The sequence below is a fragment of the Neovison vison genome, chromosome 2 (assembly GCF_020171115.1).
Source record: "Neovison vison isolate M4711 chromosome 2, ASM_NN_V1, whole genome shotgun sequence".
Classification (NCBI taxonomy): domain Eukaryota; kingdom Metazoa; phylum Chordata; class Mammalia; order Carnivora; family Mustelidae; genus Neogale; species Neogale vison.
In genome coordinates, this window is record NC_058092.1 from 30153438 (window position 1) to 30172409 (window position 18972).

At 48.2% G+C, this 18972-nt stretch overlaps 1 protein-coding gene across 17 annotated transcripts in view; it reads left to right on the top strand.

The window, feature by feature from the left end:
• The window catches only part of MACF1 (microtubule actin crosslinking factor 1), a 340165-nt gene that overhangs the window by 3451 nt on the left and 317742 nt on the right, over positions 1 to 18972 (top strand). The window contains exon 1 of one of the 17 annotated variants that reach the window (XM_044237871.1): positions 10653 to 10784. The exons of the other annotated variants lie outside the window; for them this stretch is intronic. Coding sequence (XP_044093806.1) covers positions 10691 to 10784 — 94 coding nt within the window. The 5' untranslated portion in view covers positions 10653 to 10690. Of the gene's footprint in view, positions 1 to 10652; positions 10785 to 18972 lie in introns of those variants that run through there. 17 annotated transcript variants of the gene reach the window in all.

The following is an 18972-nucleotide window of genomic DNA, read 5'->3' on the forward strand; positions in this document are numbered from 1 at the left end:
TACACTGTTATTTCCATTTCCTCAGGCAACGTGTGGCAACCGGGCCAGGCTGAATCTTGTGCAGATGACAATCTAAAAAGCTGAGCCAGTCTCCAGACTCACCTGAGTGCCCTCCTGCTCACTTCTGGTGGAGGTCTCAAGATCTTGGCCTATAAAAAGGCAGAGACAAAGATCTCTGAAACTTTGCCTCTTTGAAGCCCTCTGGCTCTCTGTTACCGCCCAGCCAGCTTTAGTGATAGCCTTACTCATTGGCGGGAGGCAACAAGGAATGGGAGGGATTGGGGAAGGTAGTCTTCAAGGACCACAACCCCACAGGAGAGTAAAGAATGTATATCTTGGGGCTTGTGGGGCGCTCCCCACCTCCCAGAGAAAAGCCTGGTGTAGGACAGAGTGTCACACAGTTGTACACTGTACAGTTCTAAGGGGGCGCCATTCCTCCTTTCTGTCATTGTGGCTTTGTATATTTATTATGACAAATTTCCTGCAGATGGCAGTAAAGTGTCTGGAAGAAGAGATCCCCTTTGGGCCGGGACTGGGGTGCAGGGAGAATTCCCCATCCACCTATCAATCTGGTATTCATCCACTTAGCCTTACATCTTCAGGACCCTCCCTGTTCTCGGCATTGATATTCAAAGATGGCTGAAGATGTGATCCCTTCTTCACAAAGCTCAGTCTGGTTGAGAGGACAGCAGGGAAAAAATAATTACATTCCTGTGTGTACTGTGAAACAGGAGAGCATAGAGACTCAGGGCTAAGGACTGGCCTCCTAGTTAACCAGTAGAAAGCAACCCACCCCTCAGCAGGTGCTGGTGAAATCATCATTCCCAACATCTTCACCCATGTGGCCTCCCCCAGGAAGCCTTCCCTGATCCCTCCAGACAGATAGCAATTGTATCTCTGCCCAGCCCTTGTTTCAGCTGATTTATGTTACAGTTCATTGTTTCCGCCACCAGATCTAGAGGTTGCTGTAGTCAGGAGTCCCATCTTACCCTGCCTGGTGTTGCCCCAGAATCTCATCCTGAAAGCGTGGGCTTACTAGAATCTAGAAGCCTGGTGAGGGCCATGAGATGCAGCTCCAATGCTGGTTGGCCCTGCTTTGAGAGCTCACCTCACCTCCGCTGCTGGAATCTCTCAAGGGCTTCCCTTTGGGGAACCAGTGTTTGAGAGCTTATGCCTGGTCCGAAGAAGGGGCCTGCTTCTCTGCACCCATGCATCTCTCCTCCAGGATGGAAGCTCTGAGAAGGAGTCTCTTTGCTTGTTTGTTCATTCATTTGTTCAATAAAAAAATGGATTTAGCCCCAGTTAGGTGCCAGGCCCATTGGAGACAAGTGGACCTAGAGGCAGAAAACTTGGGTGAATGACTTCATTTCCTAGAGCCTCAGTTTCCTTGTCTGTAAAAGGGAGATGATGGCATCTGCTTTGAATGACCATTGAGTGAGAGTCGGGACGTGTTAGACAACACGGGTTAACATGCCCGTTGCTGCACTTAGCGTGTCATTCCTTGTGAGCTCTCTGGGCCAATAGAAGAGTCAATGGAGTCTCCAGAAAGGCAGCAGTTTCCCAGGTGAGCCAGGGAGGAGCCCCGAGCCTCTTAATTCCATCCCTTTCTTTTGTTCACACTAGGGCTTTGTCAGAGGGCAGGTGGAAAGGCTTTTTTTTTTTTTCTGGCCAAACCATGTTGAGAAGAAAGGAAAGCAGGGGCAGGAAAGGGAGCCCTAAAAACAATTCCACTGGGAACCCTTACTTCAGAGCCGCCAGTCTTGCTTGCCCCAGGTTCTTGACCTTTGCACCCAGGGAGGCTCCTCTTACTTCCTAGCTTCTCTGCTTCTTCCTGGCAGTATCCTCGGGAGTCCCCTGATCCTATCCTGGAGCTTGGTTTCGGTAGCAGGAAAGTCCCATGAAAGTGGGGCAGAAAGAATTGTAGCTACACACCACCAGCTCAGCCCGAGCCCTTTGAAAGTGAATCTGGGTCACAGTAGCTGCAGGGATGGAAAGGGACCACGTGGGCAGAATTTTGTGCAGGCAGCAGAAAAGACAGCCTGACTGTCTTTCCTCTGAGGCTCAGGGTCTTCGTGGGACCCCAGCTGGCAAAGGAAGGTGATTGCCACATTGCAAGGTGTTGGCTTTGTGCTGTTGGTTTCCCATCATGCTTTTCCAGTGACTTCCCAGGTGACACGGAGACAGGTTTGGAATGGCAGTCTGACTCATGCCTCTCCGTTCTGGAGCAGCTAAGGGCTGAGGTTAGGAATGCGGAGGAAGGACTGTTTCATTCGGGGGCTACGGAGGCCTGTCATTTCTCAATCCCACGGGGTTAGAGATGACATGACACCAGAGGAGCTGACCGTACAGCGGAATCTAGGGCTGCGTTTTCTTTTGTTGCTGCAGAGGTCTGTGAACGTATCTGGATGGGGGGGGGGGGAGTATTAATAACCCGCCACCACGAAAGTGTGATCCTGCGCCCAGCCAGTTGCTGCGGCTAGGACCTGCCGTGATTTGGCCCTGAGTCTGCCAGTTGCCACCTGTCAGGTAGAAGTGGGCCAGCTTCCTGGCTCTGCCTTGGCGCTCCTGCAGGAGCAGAACTGGTGCACCTGGCTGCAGTCTCTGCCTGGACTTAGGAGGCTGCTGCAGAGATGGTCTGGCATCCCCTGTAACCTGAAAACCAATGATGGGTTGAAGTTTCTGTCCTCAGCTGTGTCTCACCCCTACTCAAGAAGATACCAGGGTTTTGCCTTGTGTCTAGGGGGAGGTTCTGCCTGGAGCCTCAGTGGGTGTGTCTCTGGGCATGCCTTTCCCTCTGCATTCCCTCCTTACTCGTTTCCTCCCTCCTGTGCTCTCTCTTCTCTTCATTCACTCAAGGGGGCATAGCTTTGGGAGTCAGCTGGAATCCCAGGTCCAGTTCCATCACTTGCCAGTTGGGTGAGCCCGAGGAAATGACTAACCTCACTGAGCCTCACTTTCCCACAGTTAAAATGGGGGGAGCAAGAGTGCCACTACAGAGTCTCATGGGGTGGGTTAAATGAGATAGTGAGAGTGAGGTGCTTGGCTCAATGCCTGTTAGGTAACCAGCACTAGATACACATTAACCATTCAATGCATGTCATTCATTTGCTCATACACTTGTTCACTAATTCATGAATGCATCGATTCATTCCTTTACTTATTCATTGATCATGCACTTGCTTGTTTGCCACATATTTCTAGAGCTGCTTTGTGCTAGGCTCCAACTGGGCTTCAGAACCCAGCTCCCTCCCGTGCAGGCAGCCAGCACGCATCCTGAGCTGCGCACGTGGCAAGCAGGAGTTATCTTCCAAATGGGAAGGCCTTTTTCCCTACTTCTGCCCCCAGTGCTAGCTTAGCACTATGATAGCATTTGATCTGGGCCTTGGGAAAGAAGTAAGACTGCCAGGACAACCTGAGGAGAAAGGGCATATCCCTGTTGTTTGTTTCTATTCCTGTTCTCCTTTCTTCGGCCTCAGCAGAAAGGAAGGAAGGGAAATGAAGAGCGAACAGCCGGGAGAAGTTAGGAATTAAAGAATTCAGTGGGTGGTTTGGGGATTTGAACTCTGGACTCAGTCCAGGAGCTCCTAGGAGCTTATGTCAGCTGGGATCCCCTAGGAAATAATAGTTGTAAAAGCCACTGTATATTGAGTCCTAGATGTGTGCCTATATCATTCAGTCCTCCCATAACCCTGGGAACTAGTTGCTACTCTCTCAGTTTTACAGTAAGGAGGAGAAGGAACTTGTCTGAAGTCAGACGGTAAGGGACTAGTGGAGCTGGGGTTCAGCATGATGGGTGGAAGTTTCTGTCCTCTGAGTGTGTATGGCGCCCCCTGGTTGCCGTGGCTCAGGTTGGCCTAACTCCAAATTCAGGGCCTAACTCTAAATTCCCCACCTTCTTCAGAACATTTCAAACATACACTAAAGTTGTGGGAATAGTATAGTGAACCCCCATCACCCAGATTCAAGAATGATCAATTCATGGCCAATCTTATTTCAGCCATGCACCTCATTTCTGCCTCCCCAATTACAGAGTTGGAAGTTCCAGTAATCACACACTCTCACCGCCTCACATTTAAACTATCAGATTGGGGCACCTGGGTGGCTCAGTGGGTTAAGCCTCTGCCTTGGGCTCAGGTCATGATCTCAGGGTCCTGGGATCAAGCCCCACATCAGGCGCTCTGCTCAGCAGGGAGCCTCCCCCCCCACTTGTGATTTATCTCTCTGTCAAATAAATAAATAAAATCTATCATATTGCCTTTCCCCCTGTAGTCAGAATATTGGTTTATCTGTTCAGTAGTCATATCTTAATGGGAACCGTCCCACTCAACCCATTTCCCAGGGGCATCATGTGGGATTCTGACTTCTGAATCCCAGGGCCCCACATGTCCCTTCCAATGTTGCTTATCTGATCTTCTGGCCCTTCCAGCTTGTGGTCCATGCCTTACTCCCAGAATACGCAGAGCTGGGCTCAAGCATTCCTGGCTCTGTGTCTGGAAATTTGATTTCTGAAGTGGTATCTGTTTGTTTTGCCTAAACCACTTCAAATGAATCAGGATCCTGCCAGTGTAATTAAGAAAGTCCCCTGAAGATGGGTTTCAAAGATTCAGTCTTAAGATACTGAACTTGAGATGCATTAGGACTGAAGTCTTTAAAATCACAGAGGGAAGGGATTCTGGTTTTGTGAGAGGGGCCTGCAACCCAGGCCTGCCCTGATGTTGGTGAGCTATTTCCTTTCCAGGGCTTCTCTGGGATCCGTACTCAGCTTCCAGGCTGCCTCTCACTAATCCTTTAGGGGTTTCTGTCCTGAGGTAGTATTGGATGAGGAAATGTTATTATTTTTTTCCCTTAGGATTTTATTTATATTTTTGAGAGAGAGAGAGGTCACTTGAGCATGAGGGGGTGAGAGGCAGAGGGAAACACAGGCTCTCTGCTGAGCAGGGAGCCTGATGAGGGGCTTGATCCTGGGACTCTGGGATCAGGACCTGAGCCACAGGCAGATGCTTAACTGACTAAGCCATCCAGGTGCCACAGGCAATGCTATTTCAAGTGGAGGGATTAGCCACAGCGCCTAATTTGGGGAACCTCCAATTCCCCCAAAGTGTGCAGAGTGCCTATAGCCCTGTTTGGGAGGAACCAAAGAGCCCCTACACAGGATGAGGAGGAAAGGAGATTGGGGCAGAATGAGTGGGGCTCACATTCGCCTGTTTCCTTCAAGAGAGAAAAAGAAATTGTTAGTGTCACAGAAAGCCTGGGAGACTGCAGAGGGGCCAATAACATTCCTAGGTCCTATTGATATGTTCTGAATGCCAGGTTTGTGCTTAGTAGCTTACAGGCTTCCTTTGACCTCATCCTTAAACCAACTTTAGGAGGCAGATGTGCCTTGGTAGATAGAACAGAAACCCAGAGAGTCCCATAACTTGCTGAAGGTCTCCAGGCCAGTAAGAGGCCATGCCGGGAATGGCTCTAGCTCTGCCTAGGGCAACCCACTGCCTCCCCCATTACAAGGAAGGGTAGTTTAATAATAGCTAACATCTGCGCGGCACTTCAAGGTTCACGGAGTGCCTTAACTCCCATTATCTCCACTGTGCCTTAGGAAGCCCCGGGCGGGTGAGGCATTCCACGCCCCTTCGGGACAGCTGCCTATCAGAGGTCCAGCTTCTGCTCACTTCCCCCAAGTAAGGATTGGAGATTCTTTGGCATTGGCTCTGACAAGTCAGGGGAGAAGGCCTAGGGAGGCTGAGGTGGAGAGACTTGGCCAGTTGCTATGGTAACCCAGATGGCTGAGTAACCATTTTGAGGGTTGCTATGGTGACGGGCTGCCTGTGGCAGGGATCTTGTCTTCCTGGGTGGCTGGCACCATCCAGACCTCTTAAACTAGCGACGTTGCACTTTCTGAACAGAAGAGGGCAGCATGATGGTGGGCAGACGCTTCCTACCCTAGAGCGGTCTGGGAAACTGGAGGCAAAGCTTAGTGAAGTGTTTCCAGGGGCTGGGCGGAAAGGGAGTTTTAGCTGGTGATGGAAGACTGGGCCTGGGGGCAGGTGTCCTGCTGGGCCTGGAGGCAGGTGTCCTGAGACCAGAACCGGATGATCTTCTTCCAAGATCTAGCTGAAGGATAGGGCCAGCCCTTTCAGTATCTGGTTCCAGCTACTACCGGGGAATGTAAAAGGCACAGAAGACAGCTTACCCCCGCAAGGAGGAACAGAGCACGTGCGCAGATGCACGGACGCACACACGCACTACTAGCAAAGAATTTATTTATAAAGCATCCATTAACACATATAAAATAATGCAGTAGGAGCCAAGCTGAAGAAGTGCTGGGAGTAAACCTTCCAGAGGTTGGAGGAGGAGCGCCAGCAGAAAGAGAAACATTTTCATTTTCTTCTTTCTCCTCTGCACCTGAAGCCCTTGGCCACTGAGTGGACACTAAATTGGATTCTCATTTCTCTTGAATCACAGATCTTGCCCACATCTCCCACCCCCATGTCTTCACTTGAGACATCTATGCCTTCAGCAACTATTTCTTGAACATCTAGTAGATGCAAAGCGTTGTGTTAGGTCCTATGATGAAGGAAGATGAAATAGATGAGTCTCAAAGAACTTCTGAATGAGAACGTTAAGGAGGCAGTGATGCAGACACCCACAATACATGTGGCTGGAGTCCCGGGAGTGAGAGGAAGAAAATGTGGCCGGGATTTTGAGAGGAGTCTCTTCTACCTGGGTTGATTAAAAATAACTTCATGTCATTTTGGGTGAGCTTCCAAGATGGGTAGGATTTTACTAGGTGAAGTTGGGGAGTGGAGGACATTCCAGGCAAAGGCTCAGAGTTTGATTATAGGGGAAGACCCCACACATGAGGGCATCGTGGGAGGCCAGCCTGTACAGGAAAGTAGATGTCAAAATATGGGAGGACTTTGAATGCCAGGCACAGGTAAGGGTCACTGTGGGAGATAAGCATATTCTCTTCTTAAATATTCTAGCCTTCAGCTAGTCAGAAGCCACAGGCAGCTGAGTATTTTAGGATCATCGGGTCCACTCATGCATCCACTGAGTCAAAATTTTAAACAAATATTTGCCAAGTGCCCTGCACGTGCCTGATCATTTGCTAGATGCAGGTCTAGTGTTGAACAAGGCAGACAACAGCCCCGGTCCTCAGGGAGCTAATAGTTTAGTAAGGATTAAAGACATGGAACTGATAGCTTCAAGTGTGATGGATATTACCAAAGGGGAGTGGAGGGGGTGGGAAGACCTACTAAATCAAGGCAGGCTTCTCTGCAGGAGTTTCAGCAAAGGTGTGAGTAGGATGAGCCAGGCCAAAAGAGGAGAGCATTGAAGGATTACAGCCTGAGAAAAGAGCAGGTGGGAAGGCCCTGAGGTAAGAGAGCACATGTTGGAGAAGCTGAAAGAAGTTGAAAGAGGCTGGACCTTAGAGAGAGGGGCCCTTGGTGAGGCTTGAGTGGGGGAGGATGTGGTGGAAAAATAAGGCTTTATTTACTTTATTTACCCTTTCCTCCCACTAGATGTCCTTCTGAGTACATCCTGCCTCCTTCGGCTTCCCCATTGCAGCCTCCATAGAAATGCAATAGCAGTGTCGCCACCAGGAGCAAAGGAAAATCATAGACCTAAAGAAGAAAGCCTCAGAGCTGTCCTGATTGTGTGGTCTGGCTATAAATTTAGACTGTTGCTTGGAAAAACCCAGAAACCTCCCCTTCATAATCTTTCTTCTTCCCATCCCCCCACCCTCCAGCAGCTGCTTTGTTCCTCTATCCTTATAAAATTTTCTCTGTATAAAACAGAAACATCAGCCAAACATGTGGACTTCCCCTTTTCCATTCATTAGAAGAATTCATTACTTCAAAATCTCATGGGAGCATTTAAATGCAAATCTTGTCAAGAAAGCTACTTGAGTCTGAGAAGCCCTCCAGCCACAACCCAAACCAGAACTTTCTTCCTTGAATACCATGTTTCTTAAAAGGAATCTCAACCTCTTGCCCTCTCCCCTCTAAGCCCCCTAAGCCTTCAACAAAGTCTGATTCCCAGAACAGACTCTCTCTCCCTTCTTGCCCCTGTCTTTCTTCACTTTTGGCAAGCCTCAGTCACAATTCTTGAGGAACCTGCTTACAAAGTGACACACGTAGCAGCCCCAGGAGGGGATGGAGGGACTTTGCTATTTACTGTAATGAAAATGAGGCAGATGTCTGGGGGTGAGAGTGGAGGTGTGTGTATGTGTATTTGTGTCTGGGCCTTCTTAGTCCTACTGGAATAAAATAATATAGGAAATGCAGATGACTCAGCACGGATACAGTCAAGGTCCCCAGAGTTAGCATTTCTATATTCTCTGCTGTTTACGAAAAATGTGCTTATGCCATCAATCTCCAACTCCTTCACCCTGCATTTTCCACTAAGTCTCTTATTTGAAAAATAATAAACCTCAGGCTTGGGGCGCCTGAGTGGCTCAGTCGTTAAGCATCTGCCTTCAGCTCAGGTCTTGATCCCAGGGTCCTGGGATGAACCCCCACACACACACACTGGGCTCCCTGCTCAGCGGGAGGCCTGCTTCTCCCTCTCCCACTGCCCCCCCCCCCCCCCCCCCGCCTTGTGTTCCTTCTGCCATCTCTCTCTGTTAAATAAATAAATAAAATCTTAAAAAAAACCAAACAACCACCAAAAACTTCAGGCTTATTTTCCTTCTTTTCTTAAACTGAGCTCACTAGCAGCTGACACCAAACTGTGGTCTAGCTTTTTTTTTAAGCACAAAGGATTAAACTGGAAGGAAATGAGCCTTTGTCCAAACACCCTCCCTTGTCCGCCCTCTTTTAGGCCCTTCCATATATGATTTTCATGCCTAGAACTTGGGCAGGCCAGCAGAACTTGATGGTTGGGGAAAGATATGATTAATGACTTGCTCACCTGATTTTTGATCATGGTATGGTGTGGAAACAACCAGTGTGCACCTATTAGTGAAAAGCATCATCTCTTCTTAGGAATGTGCTGAGCACTGACCAAGTACTTGGCAACTACTCATAGTCCATAAAGAGGCAGGCCTTGCCCCAGGGGGAAGAAGCTCCTCTTCAAAAACCTTGAGAATGGGAACTGAAATGGAAACCCAAGTCCCAATTTTGCCTGTTCAATGTCCCATGAATTCTTTTTTTACTTGCTAATATGCTGCTATTGTGAAATCTGCCAGCTTAACTTTTACCCACAACCACCTCCCTACCCCCTGAAAAATCAAGTTAGCAGACTTGATGAGGCCCTGAAGGGTAATGGCTGGGTGAGGGCCCTGAAGGATAATGGCTGGGTGAGGGGAGCTGGGGGCCAAAAAAACCGATCACCTGCATTTACCCGAGTTGCTGGTTCACAGCTGTGGGCCCCCAGTGCCGTCTGTGAATATTGGGACTGAAGGTTACACGGATGAATGGAGGATGGGATGACATTGAGAACTCCCTTTCTCAAAATGGTTCCAAGTAAATCCCTACCTGTATTTACCAGTTTCCGTCCTTCGCTAGCCTTTCCCCTGACGGAAAATGCTTGGCTTCCTTCTTCTTCCCTGACCAGTTAGGTTCCAGGATTCTTTTCTTTGTTCAGTAACAGGTCCCCACATTTCTCCCTTCCCATCTAGGTCTCTGTTCTGATGGCTGTCACAGCGCCATAATTCTGTTGGGGCCCCCCCTCGCCCCCCCGTAGATTTATGTCCTTCTGTCTCTCTTATTCCCCTCACCGTGCGTGCGGTCAGAGTCCCGTTTTCGTCCTCCCCACCCTCCACCCCCCCCACCCCGTGGTCATTTCTCAGCTTCTGGCTCCTCATCCTTGGCCTGGTTTACTTCATGGTGCTTGGCGTGCCCTCTCATTTTAAGTTCAGTTTCTTCCATTTCTGGAAAACCCTTTGTTTCTGGGATTCCGTGTGGCCTCAGTGTGGCCTTCAGCCTCTCACTGCAGCCCTGTCTGGATCCTGCCCCTGTCCTCCTTCTGACCGTGTCTAGCTCCGGATCTATCTAGGTCTTTCGCTCTCTCCCTTCCCCTCAGCTTCCCTAGGCCCTTCTGCGGCTGCACAGGCCGGACCCGGTTTCCTCCTGTCAGGGGCTCCCTCCTTTGTCCCAGCGGCGGGTATAGGTCAGCGCCGAGCCGGGTGCCCGCCCGCTCGCCCTGTGGCGTCGGCCTGGGGTCTCCCCGCCGCTGCGGCCCGCCCAGCCCTTCATTCGCACGCGCGTGGGGCCTCCCTCCCGGCGGCCCCCGCCTCCCTCGGCCCGCGCCCCCTGCCCTGCCTGCGGTGGTCCGCAGCTAGCTGGGCCCCGCGTGGGCAGTCGGGGGGCCGGGCCGCCGAGGCTGCAGGAGAGGGGCGGGAACCGGCCGGGTCTGCCGCTCCTGACAGGAGGAGTCGCCGCCGCCGCCGCCGCCGCCGCCGCGCCGGGGCGGGCTGAGGGAGGAGCGGAGCGAGGGGTGGGGAGGCGGAAACGCGAGCCGGGACCGGCGGACTGCGAGCGGCCGGCTGCGGGCAGGCTGAGGAGCAGAGTGCTACTGCCAGGCCGGACGAGGCGGACGAGGAGCGGACAGCGGAAAGCGGACAGCCGGGGCGCCGCCGCCCCCGAGCCGCACAAAGGGCCGAGGCTGGGGCCGCCGCCGCCGCCGCCTCAGCGCGCGGGCCTGGAGCCGGCGCTCGCCGGGGCCCGGGGAGAGCGCGGCGCGGGCGGCCATGGCCGGCTACGTGCCGGGTCAGCAGCCGGCCAACCGCAGCCAGGAGAAGGAGTTCGTGCAGGCGTACGAGGATGTGCTCGAGCGCTACAAAGGTGCGGCGGGCGGCACGGCGAGGGCCGGGCGGCCGGGCGGGGTGGCGGGGTGGCGCCCACCCCGGCGTCGGGGCTGGCCCGGGACCTGCTCCTTCTCGGGCCAGCTTATTTGCGGAGTTGAGATAAGCCTGCGGGAGACGGCGCTTTCCCCAACGCTGGCTACATTAGCCGCCCTACTATCTGGAAGGGTGCGAGCCCGGGGGCTGCCTCCCGAGCCCCGGCGCCGAGGGAGTTGCCGGGGAGGAGGAGGAGTCGGGCGGGAGCAGCCTCCCGGTCCGCTCCGAGCGTCCAGCTCCTCTCGCCGAGGCTCGGGCGGCCGCGAGCCCGCCCGGGGGCTCTCGCCCCCCTTTGTCTCCCTCAGTCTCCGCGCCGTCGCGTGGCGGCCGGGGTCGGTGAGTGTGCACTTTTGGGGAGGGCCTCCTCCCCCGCGCAGCCCCGGGGGCTTCGAGCCGGTGGAGGCGGGGGTCTGCCGCCGTTCTCCCTCCCACCGAAAGGCTTGCCGTCTACTCGGGTTGCAGCCGGGAGGCGCTCTGGCCGAGCAGCCCCGCACTCCAGTGCCTCCTGCAAGGCCTAGGTGTCCGCGAGAAAGTTTTGACAGGCGGAGGGTCTGCGGACTGCGGCTCCCCGACGTGTCCCCTGATGCCCGAGGCGTCCTTCGCGCTCGAGGCCGGGGTGCGCGCTCCCGGGGGCCCCTGCCCTGATCTTGAACATCCAGGGCTGGGCTTTTGCTTTGTGTGCCAGTTGAGCTTTCCAGCCCGGGAGATTTCCCCCCAGAAACTCCAGAGGCAGCACTTTTCTCCTATTTTATTCAGCGGCGCCCTTGTGACTGGGCCTCTAGTTTCTTTTCATCGGAAGGAAACTTCAGCCCTTATGACTGAGTCCAGCATACTTGTTTACGACACCTAGCCAGTGAAGGGAAACTAATGCAGAAGCTGTAAAACCCTCCCTCTTTTTCTTCCCTTGTGGCTTGGGAATGCAGCAGGAGAGAGAGAGAAATGAAATGCTGAAAGGGACCTGCTGAGGAGGTCTGCTCGTTCCCTTCTGCATCAGCTCCTGTAAGCTGTCCAGGTTTCCCTGCCTGCAGCAAATGTTCTGTCACCCCCCTGTGGTCTTTCTTTTAAGAAATGTGGTTCATTTCAGAGCACAAAGAGGTTAGATTGTACTGCTGAACTTCATTGAAAAAATGCTGCTAAGTGAATGGTTAGTTCCCTTAAGTTTCCTCGCAGGCTTTGGAGCAACACTGCACTCTTCAAAGAGAGGACACTCTGTGCCTGTATTGGGCTGTGAGAGCTTTAACAGCTCGCAGAATTATAACACAAATAGGTGAAGAAATCTCAGCACCTCACCGGATCATGTTGCTGGTGGCCTCCAACTGAAAGGAAGTTGGATTCCTAGCAAATGAAAGGAGGAAAGAAGGGGGAAGTAGGGCTGGTTTCAGGAAAGTCCTTTTAGCTGGCTCACTTAGTTTGGTTTCCTCTGAAAAACTTTGATCAGGTGTATAGGAATTTGATCCTTTCCAGGCACAGATCTCTTTCTTGGGAGGAATGAGTTGAAAATGGCCAAAATAAATTAACTTGAGCTGTTTGAATGGTTGTACAGGCTGCTCTATGATAGTTGTAGAAGAATTTCTCATCCCCCCCCACTGCATCATTCTCACTGCGAAGTCAGGGTGGATTAGGATCCAGGCCTTTGTTACTTTGCTGTATGGAATTCTTGCATTTTCCAGACTTAGAAATCCCCTTACTGCCTTTATGGGAGAACACTTAGCCTAAGCTAGAATCAACAGAATGACCAGGGGTGTACTTTGTGAGAACAAAGACCAGAATTAGTTTTGGAGAGACTTGGGGAAATAGATACTGATGATGTTGGGGTGCTAGGCTCTCATTGGTTGGCCACCAGATTCCTTGGATCTCTCTCTCTCTCTCTCTCTCTCTCTCTCTCTCTCCCTGCTGTAAATTTATAGTCATCTCATTCTACAAATGAAACAGGATTTTTGTATTCAGGAGAGCTGAAGTTTTCAGCTGCATAAACTGTCCCTGGAAGGGGCAGAGGCTAGAAGGGAAGTGATGCATTTGCATTGTGAAGGGAGAACAGTATGTATTGCAGCTGTATTAGGAATGGTTGTCAGGCATGGATTTTCCATAATTGTGCCTGGCAACCGTTTCCCTGTGTGTTGGTAGTGAGCATGGTTTTGGCAGGATAGGTGATTCAGCATGGACATAAACATTCTCTCTCATTTCCTAAATATCCCAAAGGCTCTTTCAGAGCCTGACTGTCCAGCAAATAGGACCTAGTAGCTAATAACTTTCTATCCTAACATTTCAGAGTGGGTTGCAACTAGCAGAGCCAGGATATGTTTTTACAGTTTTCCAAAAAGCAATTATTAGGTACCTATTGCAAGTAACACGGTGTTAGGCACTGGAGATGCCAGAATAATGAGTGAGATCTGGTTCCTGCCCTTGGTTATTCACATCTAACAAAGGAAAGACCTATGCAAATAAGTAATTATGATACTATAAGTGCTAGAACAGAAGTATGTATAAAGGACTGTGGAAGCAAAAGGAGGGATGAATATTTCCACTTGGGGTTCATTGGGAGATTTGACAAAGGAGGTGACCCTTGAGTGGACCTTTAGGGATGAATGAAATTTAGTCAGATGGAAGAGGCTGGGGAGGAGAGAAGACAGGAATAAATACCACATGCAAAGGTTTGAAGGTAAAAGTGAATGGAGGGGTGGGTTTAAGGAACAGAATGTGAGTAGTTGGGTGTGAACAAACAGCAAGAGTTTTGGGAGCAGATGATACTGTAAAGGATCCAGAGTCCAACTTATAAAGATTTTTTTTTATGGCTTTATTCCATGGGCAGCGGGGAAGTCATTGAAAGTTAAAAGTTAAAAAAAAAAGAAAAAGCAACAAGCATACCAATTTTATTAATTCGTGATAGAGGACATACCTACCCAGTGATTGGAATACTTATATTGCTGTCTGGGACACCCTTTTCCTTGTACCGTAGTGATTATGAAGCTAGTAATCAGATGGTTGCTTTGTACACATGGAAACAAAGAAAAGAGACATGCATTGTTTTGAGGAATATTTCATCCAGATGATTTGGGCCACTTGCAAAATTTTCCTTTCAATGGATTGAGGTCCTTGTGAACACTAAAGCAAACTAGGAAAAACAGAGAGGTAGGAGAACGAGGACCTGATTCTTTTCCTGGGGTCGGGACAAACTCTGTGGAAGTAGCAGGCCACAAACGGGCATAGTTTTAGATTTTAGAGAAGTTTAAAAAGAAACACAATCCAGGTTCCTGGTTGTTGGTTAAGCAGAAGGGTAATGTGTAAGTTGATTTGAGTGGAATTAGATTTTGTGTTTTCACAAAGCCCTTATAGACTAAAGATTCTTTATATGCCAGGCTCAACTAGGAGTAAAAAACATTCACATTTCAACTTTGGTAACATGGACTATCTGGTATTTAAAAACTTCAGAGTTCTCAGTAGGTCCCATGGATTATACAAAGTAGTTATGACCTATATTTATTTATTGTATCACAAAAAAGAACTTAAAGAACTTACTGTATAGAGGGAGTGAAGGGTCTGCACATTATTTAACATTCAAAATTAGCAAGACAGCACAATATAGAGATGAGGCTTTGAATTTCTTTAGTCTTGTGGTCCAGTCCTAGTTCTGCCATTTAACATGTCCCTTGGGTTTCACATCTGTTAAAATGGGAATGATAATACTAACTCCTTGGGATTCATGAGAATTCAAATGACCTCCTGGCACATATTAGGCGATTCATGTTTAGAAAAACTTCCATGTAGGGGCACCTGGGTGGCACAGTGGGTTAAAGCCTCTGCCTTCGGCTCAGGTCATGATCCCAGGGTCCTGGGATCGAGCCCCGCATTGGGCTCTCTGCTCCGCAGGGAGTCTGCTTTCTCCTCTCTCTCTCTTTGCCTGCCTCTCTGCCTACTTGTGATTTCTGTCTGTCAAATAAATAAACAAAATCTTAAAAAAAAAAAAAAGGATTTAGAAAAACTTCCATGTAGATAACACTTTATTTTTTACAAGGTAGTTTCATATTTATTATCTTATTTGATCTTTATAATATTTTGTAAGGGAGGTATTATACACATGGTTACATTTAGGCATGTAGACAAATTATTGTCTAAGAGCCAGGATCCCAGATTTCTAGATGGTTTCACATTATATCACAGAAGGTAATCTTAAAATCAGCAGTGACCTGAGTTAAGTGAGATAATTGTGAAAATAGTTTAATTGTTAATATCACTGTTAGTTTTTAGCATTTGAACTATACTTCATCCCTTACGTGGCATACATTTCCAGATCTCTGAACTGTGGAGAATTTCTTCTCCTTTCCTTTTATTATGGGAGAGGTTTCATGGTATGTAAATTACTTTGACATTTAAAAATACATACATATTTTTAAAATTTTAGCAGGCTCCATGCCTAGCATGGAGCGCATCTTGGGGCTTGAACTCACGACCCTGAGATCAAGACCTGAACCGAGATCAAGAGTTAGACATTTAGCCAAGTGAGTGAGTCATTCAGGCATGCCCCCCCACTTCCGAGTGTTTTAAAGTAATCTTTACACCTTGGTGGGGCTCGAACTCAGGACCTTGAGATCAAGAATCATATGTTCCATGGAGCATATGAAATTTGTGCTCCATGGAACACTTTGAAATTTTTATACAAAAACAATGTAATGCAAAGTGATGAAGTTTTGTTAACACAGTGGTTAGAAAATATAGGCTAAGGCTTTAATATTGTTTACCCAAGTGACTCTCTGAAGCAGCCTCTTGGTTAAATGTAAACTCAGTTTTTAAGTTTCTTTTTAGAACACAGCCATTGAATTGGAGTGGATAGCTTCTAGACAGAACAATAGAATAATTGCTGCTTCTGGACATGGACACTGTTAATTCAGAAAGTGAGTCAAGTCCGTCTGCTGGGAAATCACAAACTTTGGCCACATTCATGCTGTTGAAATCATAAAATGTGTGCATGTGCTAACAGTGCTTATGGGAGCTACTGCTTTCATCTTGGGCTTGCCTGGCAAGTGACATAATACACGCCAGGGAAATGCATCAGCTGAGGCCTTATTATCCTGGTATTTTTCAGTGCCAGTTTTTGGAGATGAGGGTAGAAAGAAAACTGTTCAGAGTACACATTCCAAGATCAAAGGTCACAAGGTAAACAAAATGCAAGATGAATTTGTAGCATTTTTCTCAGTGGTCTAGAAAACACCCAAGGCCCTCCCAATTTAAATAAGGTTGGCCCTTTAGCTTCTGGTAATTATATGTTGAGCCATGTTGTGATGAGGTTATATGGTGTGCTAAAGGTCCTGCTTTTGCTCTTCATGGTTTTTTGTTTGTTTAAGATTTTGTTTATCCATTTATTTTAGGGAGAGAGAGAGAGAACACATGAGTGGGTGGAGGGACAGAGGAAGAGGAAAAGAATCCCAAGCAGACTACATGTAGAGGAGCCCAGTGGGGGGCTAGATCCTACAACCCTGAGGTCATGACCTGAACTGAAATCAAGAGTGGGCCACTCAACTGACTGAACCACCCAGGCATCCCACTCTTCATGGTTTTGATTGGAGTTTAAGCTTCTCTTGTCTTGCTTCTACTGGGGCATTTGCTCATTTCTGGTCTGGAGGAGCCCTTTTAGGCCTGTTAGCTTGGTATGCAGTATCTAAGAATGTTTATTTCAACTTTTGCGGGGTTACTTTTTTTTTTTTTTTTTTTTTTGAGAGAGACTACAAGAGGGAGGGGCAGAGAGAGAGAGAGACTCTCTGGCAGACTCCATCCTGAGCATGGAGCCCAACTAGGGGCTCGATCTCATGACCCTGAGATCACCACTTGAGCCAAAACCAAGAGTTGGATGCTCAGCCAGGTGCCTCGTTTTGTGTTTCTTCTAATAAAATATTATTTTTCCTTCCAGAATGTCTCAGTTCCTGGAATAAATTTTAATGAATCACTGATTCTTTGTCTCTAACTTTCAGGGCCTTCCATTGTTTGACTTATTCTGCATACCTAACTGTATCAACTGTTGTTGTCCAACACAGCTCTCTGCTCCATTTGGGCTGGTCTCAGTATTCCTTCCCCTTAGGTCTTCATATCTGCCCCTGTGCTTTTATGGTCTCTCTTCCTGAAATGCTCTTTGCCTTTCTCTCTGATTATTCAAATCCTACTTTTTTTAAAAAGAATGAAAGCTAAGTGTGGGAACTTCGTGCTCCATGCAGCTTTCTCCCCCTTACCCCTTCACAAATTAATCTTTTCTTCCTTATTATTTTTTTTTTTAAGATTTTATATATTAGAGAGAGAACGAGCAGGGAGGAGGGGTAGAGGGAGAGAGAGAGAGAGAAGCAGACTTCTCACTGAGCAGGGAGCCTGACACGAGACTCGATCCCAGGACTTGGAGATCATAACCTGAGCTGAAGGCAGATGCTTAACCCACTGAGCCACTCAGGCACCCCTCTTCTTCCTTATTTGTACAGTGTCTGCCTCACAGTCTCTTACGTCTGTTCTGTTTGTATTATTTTTGCATTGCTTCATGTCTATTAGAATTGTTTCCTTAATGAAGTTTTATGCTCTTATAGCGCAGGTACTTTTTATACTTCTTTTGTATGTGGTTGATTGGCAGGGAGTTTCTCTCAGGAGAGAAGGGACAATCATATGAGCACTCTCAAGTCATATTTTAAAATTTTCTTTTCAATTATAAAAGTAATATATGTTTGGGCGCCTGGGTGGCTCAGTGGGTTAAAGCCTCTGCCTTCGGTTCAGGTCATGATCCCAGGGTCCTGGGATCGAGGCCCGCATCGGGCTCTCTGCTCAGCTGGGAGCCTGCTTCCTCCTCTCTCTCTGCCTGCCTCTCTGCCTACTTGTGATCTCTGTCTGTTAAATAAATAAATAAAAATCTTAAAAAAAAAAAAAAACTTAAAAAAAAGTAATATATGTTTAATGTGGAAAATTATAAGAAATACAGGAAAGTAGGGGCGCCTGGGTGGCTCGGTGGGTTAAAGCCTCTGCCTTCGGCTCGGGTCATGATCCCAGAGTCCTGGGATTGAGCCCCATATCGGGCTCTCTGCTCGGCAGGGAGCCTGCTTCCTCCTCTCTCTCTCTGCCTGCCTCTCTGCCTACTTGTGATCTCTGTCTGTCAAATAAATAAATAAAAATCTTAAAAAAAAAAAAAGAAAGAAATACAGGAAAGTATATAGAGTTTTAGAGTGTGTGTGTGTGTGTGTGTGTGTAGGAGGAGAGTGAAGAGGCAGGCCAACCAACAGCTAGATGTGCTCTGCCTGGGGAGAATGCAGTGTTCAAGGATAGGCCCTCTTTGGCCATCTGGGGGTCTGATACCCTCAGCTTGTTGTGGCTCCATAAATTTTTGTGACAGTGTTAAGTCTATTTTTATTGGGCACAAGCATTTATTTTTCTTTCTCTGTTCAGAATTTGCTTTCTTCTGCATAACCATGTGTCAGTCATCTGGAATGTGCCAGTGATCAGGGATGGTTTGGGTTCTTGCCTAGGACAAGTTAATTAATTGGTCAGTCAGTATCCTTCTTTTGGGCAAGGACTTTGCCAGCTGTACTGCTGGATTCCCTCTCACCATAGCTAATTTCTATTGTGAATTTTGTTCAGAAAGGTAAACACAATTCCTTTGTGTCAATGAAAAGAATGAGCTTGCTTGAAGTGTCTTGGAGCAGAGATGGTTTCAGCTCGCAGGAGTATGTTGGATTGAGATATATAGGAAGGATTTTTTTTTGGCTGTACTTTTTAGTCAGTCAGCAGTAAATAAGCTCACATTGTAGTGCACTCTGCTAGCTTATAAGCAGATACTGTGTTGGGGAAAGTGGTAGTGGGGAGTTGGGGGGGCACTGAGAAACATTAATAGAATGATATCAGGATTAGGGGTGGAGGGAGAGAAGGTCCTGAATGTTAAAATAAAGAACCATTATAAAATGGACAGGATTAACGCAGCGGCTGTGTAAATGATGGATGAAAGTGGAGCTTTATTCTCTAGGAGGCCACTGTTGTAATTGTGTCATGAGGTTTGATTAAAGGATGTTAAAGAGGAGAGGTGTATATTTGAGAGACATTTTGGACAGGTTCAGGGACTTAAGTTGTTTTTTTAATTTTAATTTTAATTAGTTTATTTATTTAAATATTTTATT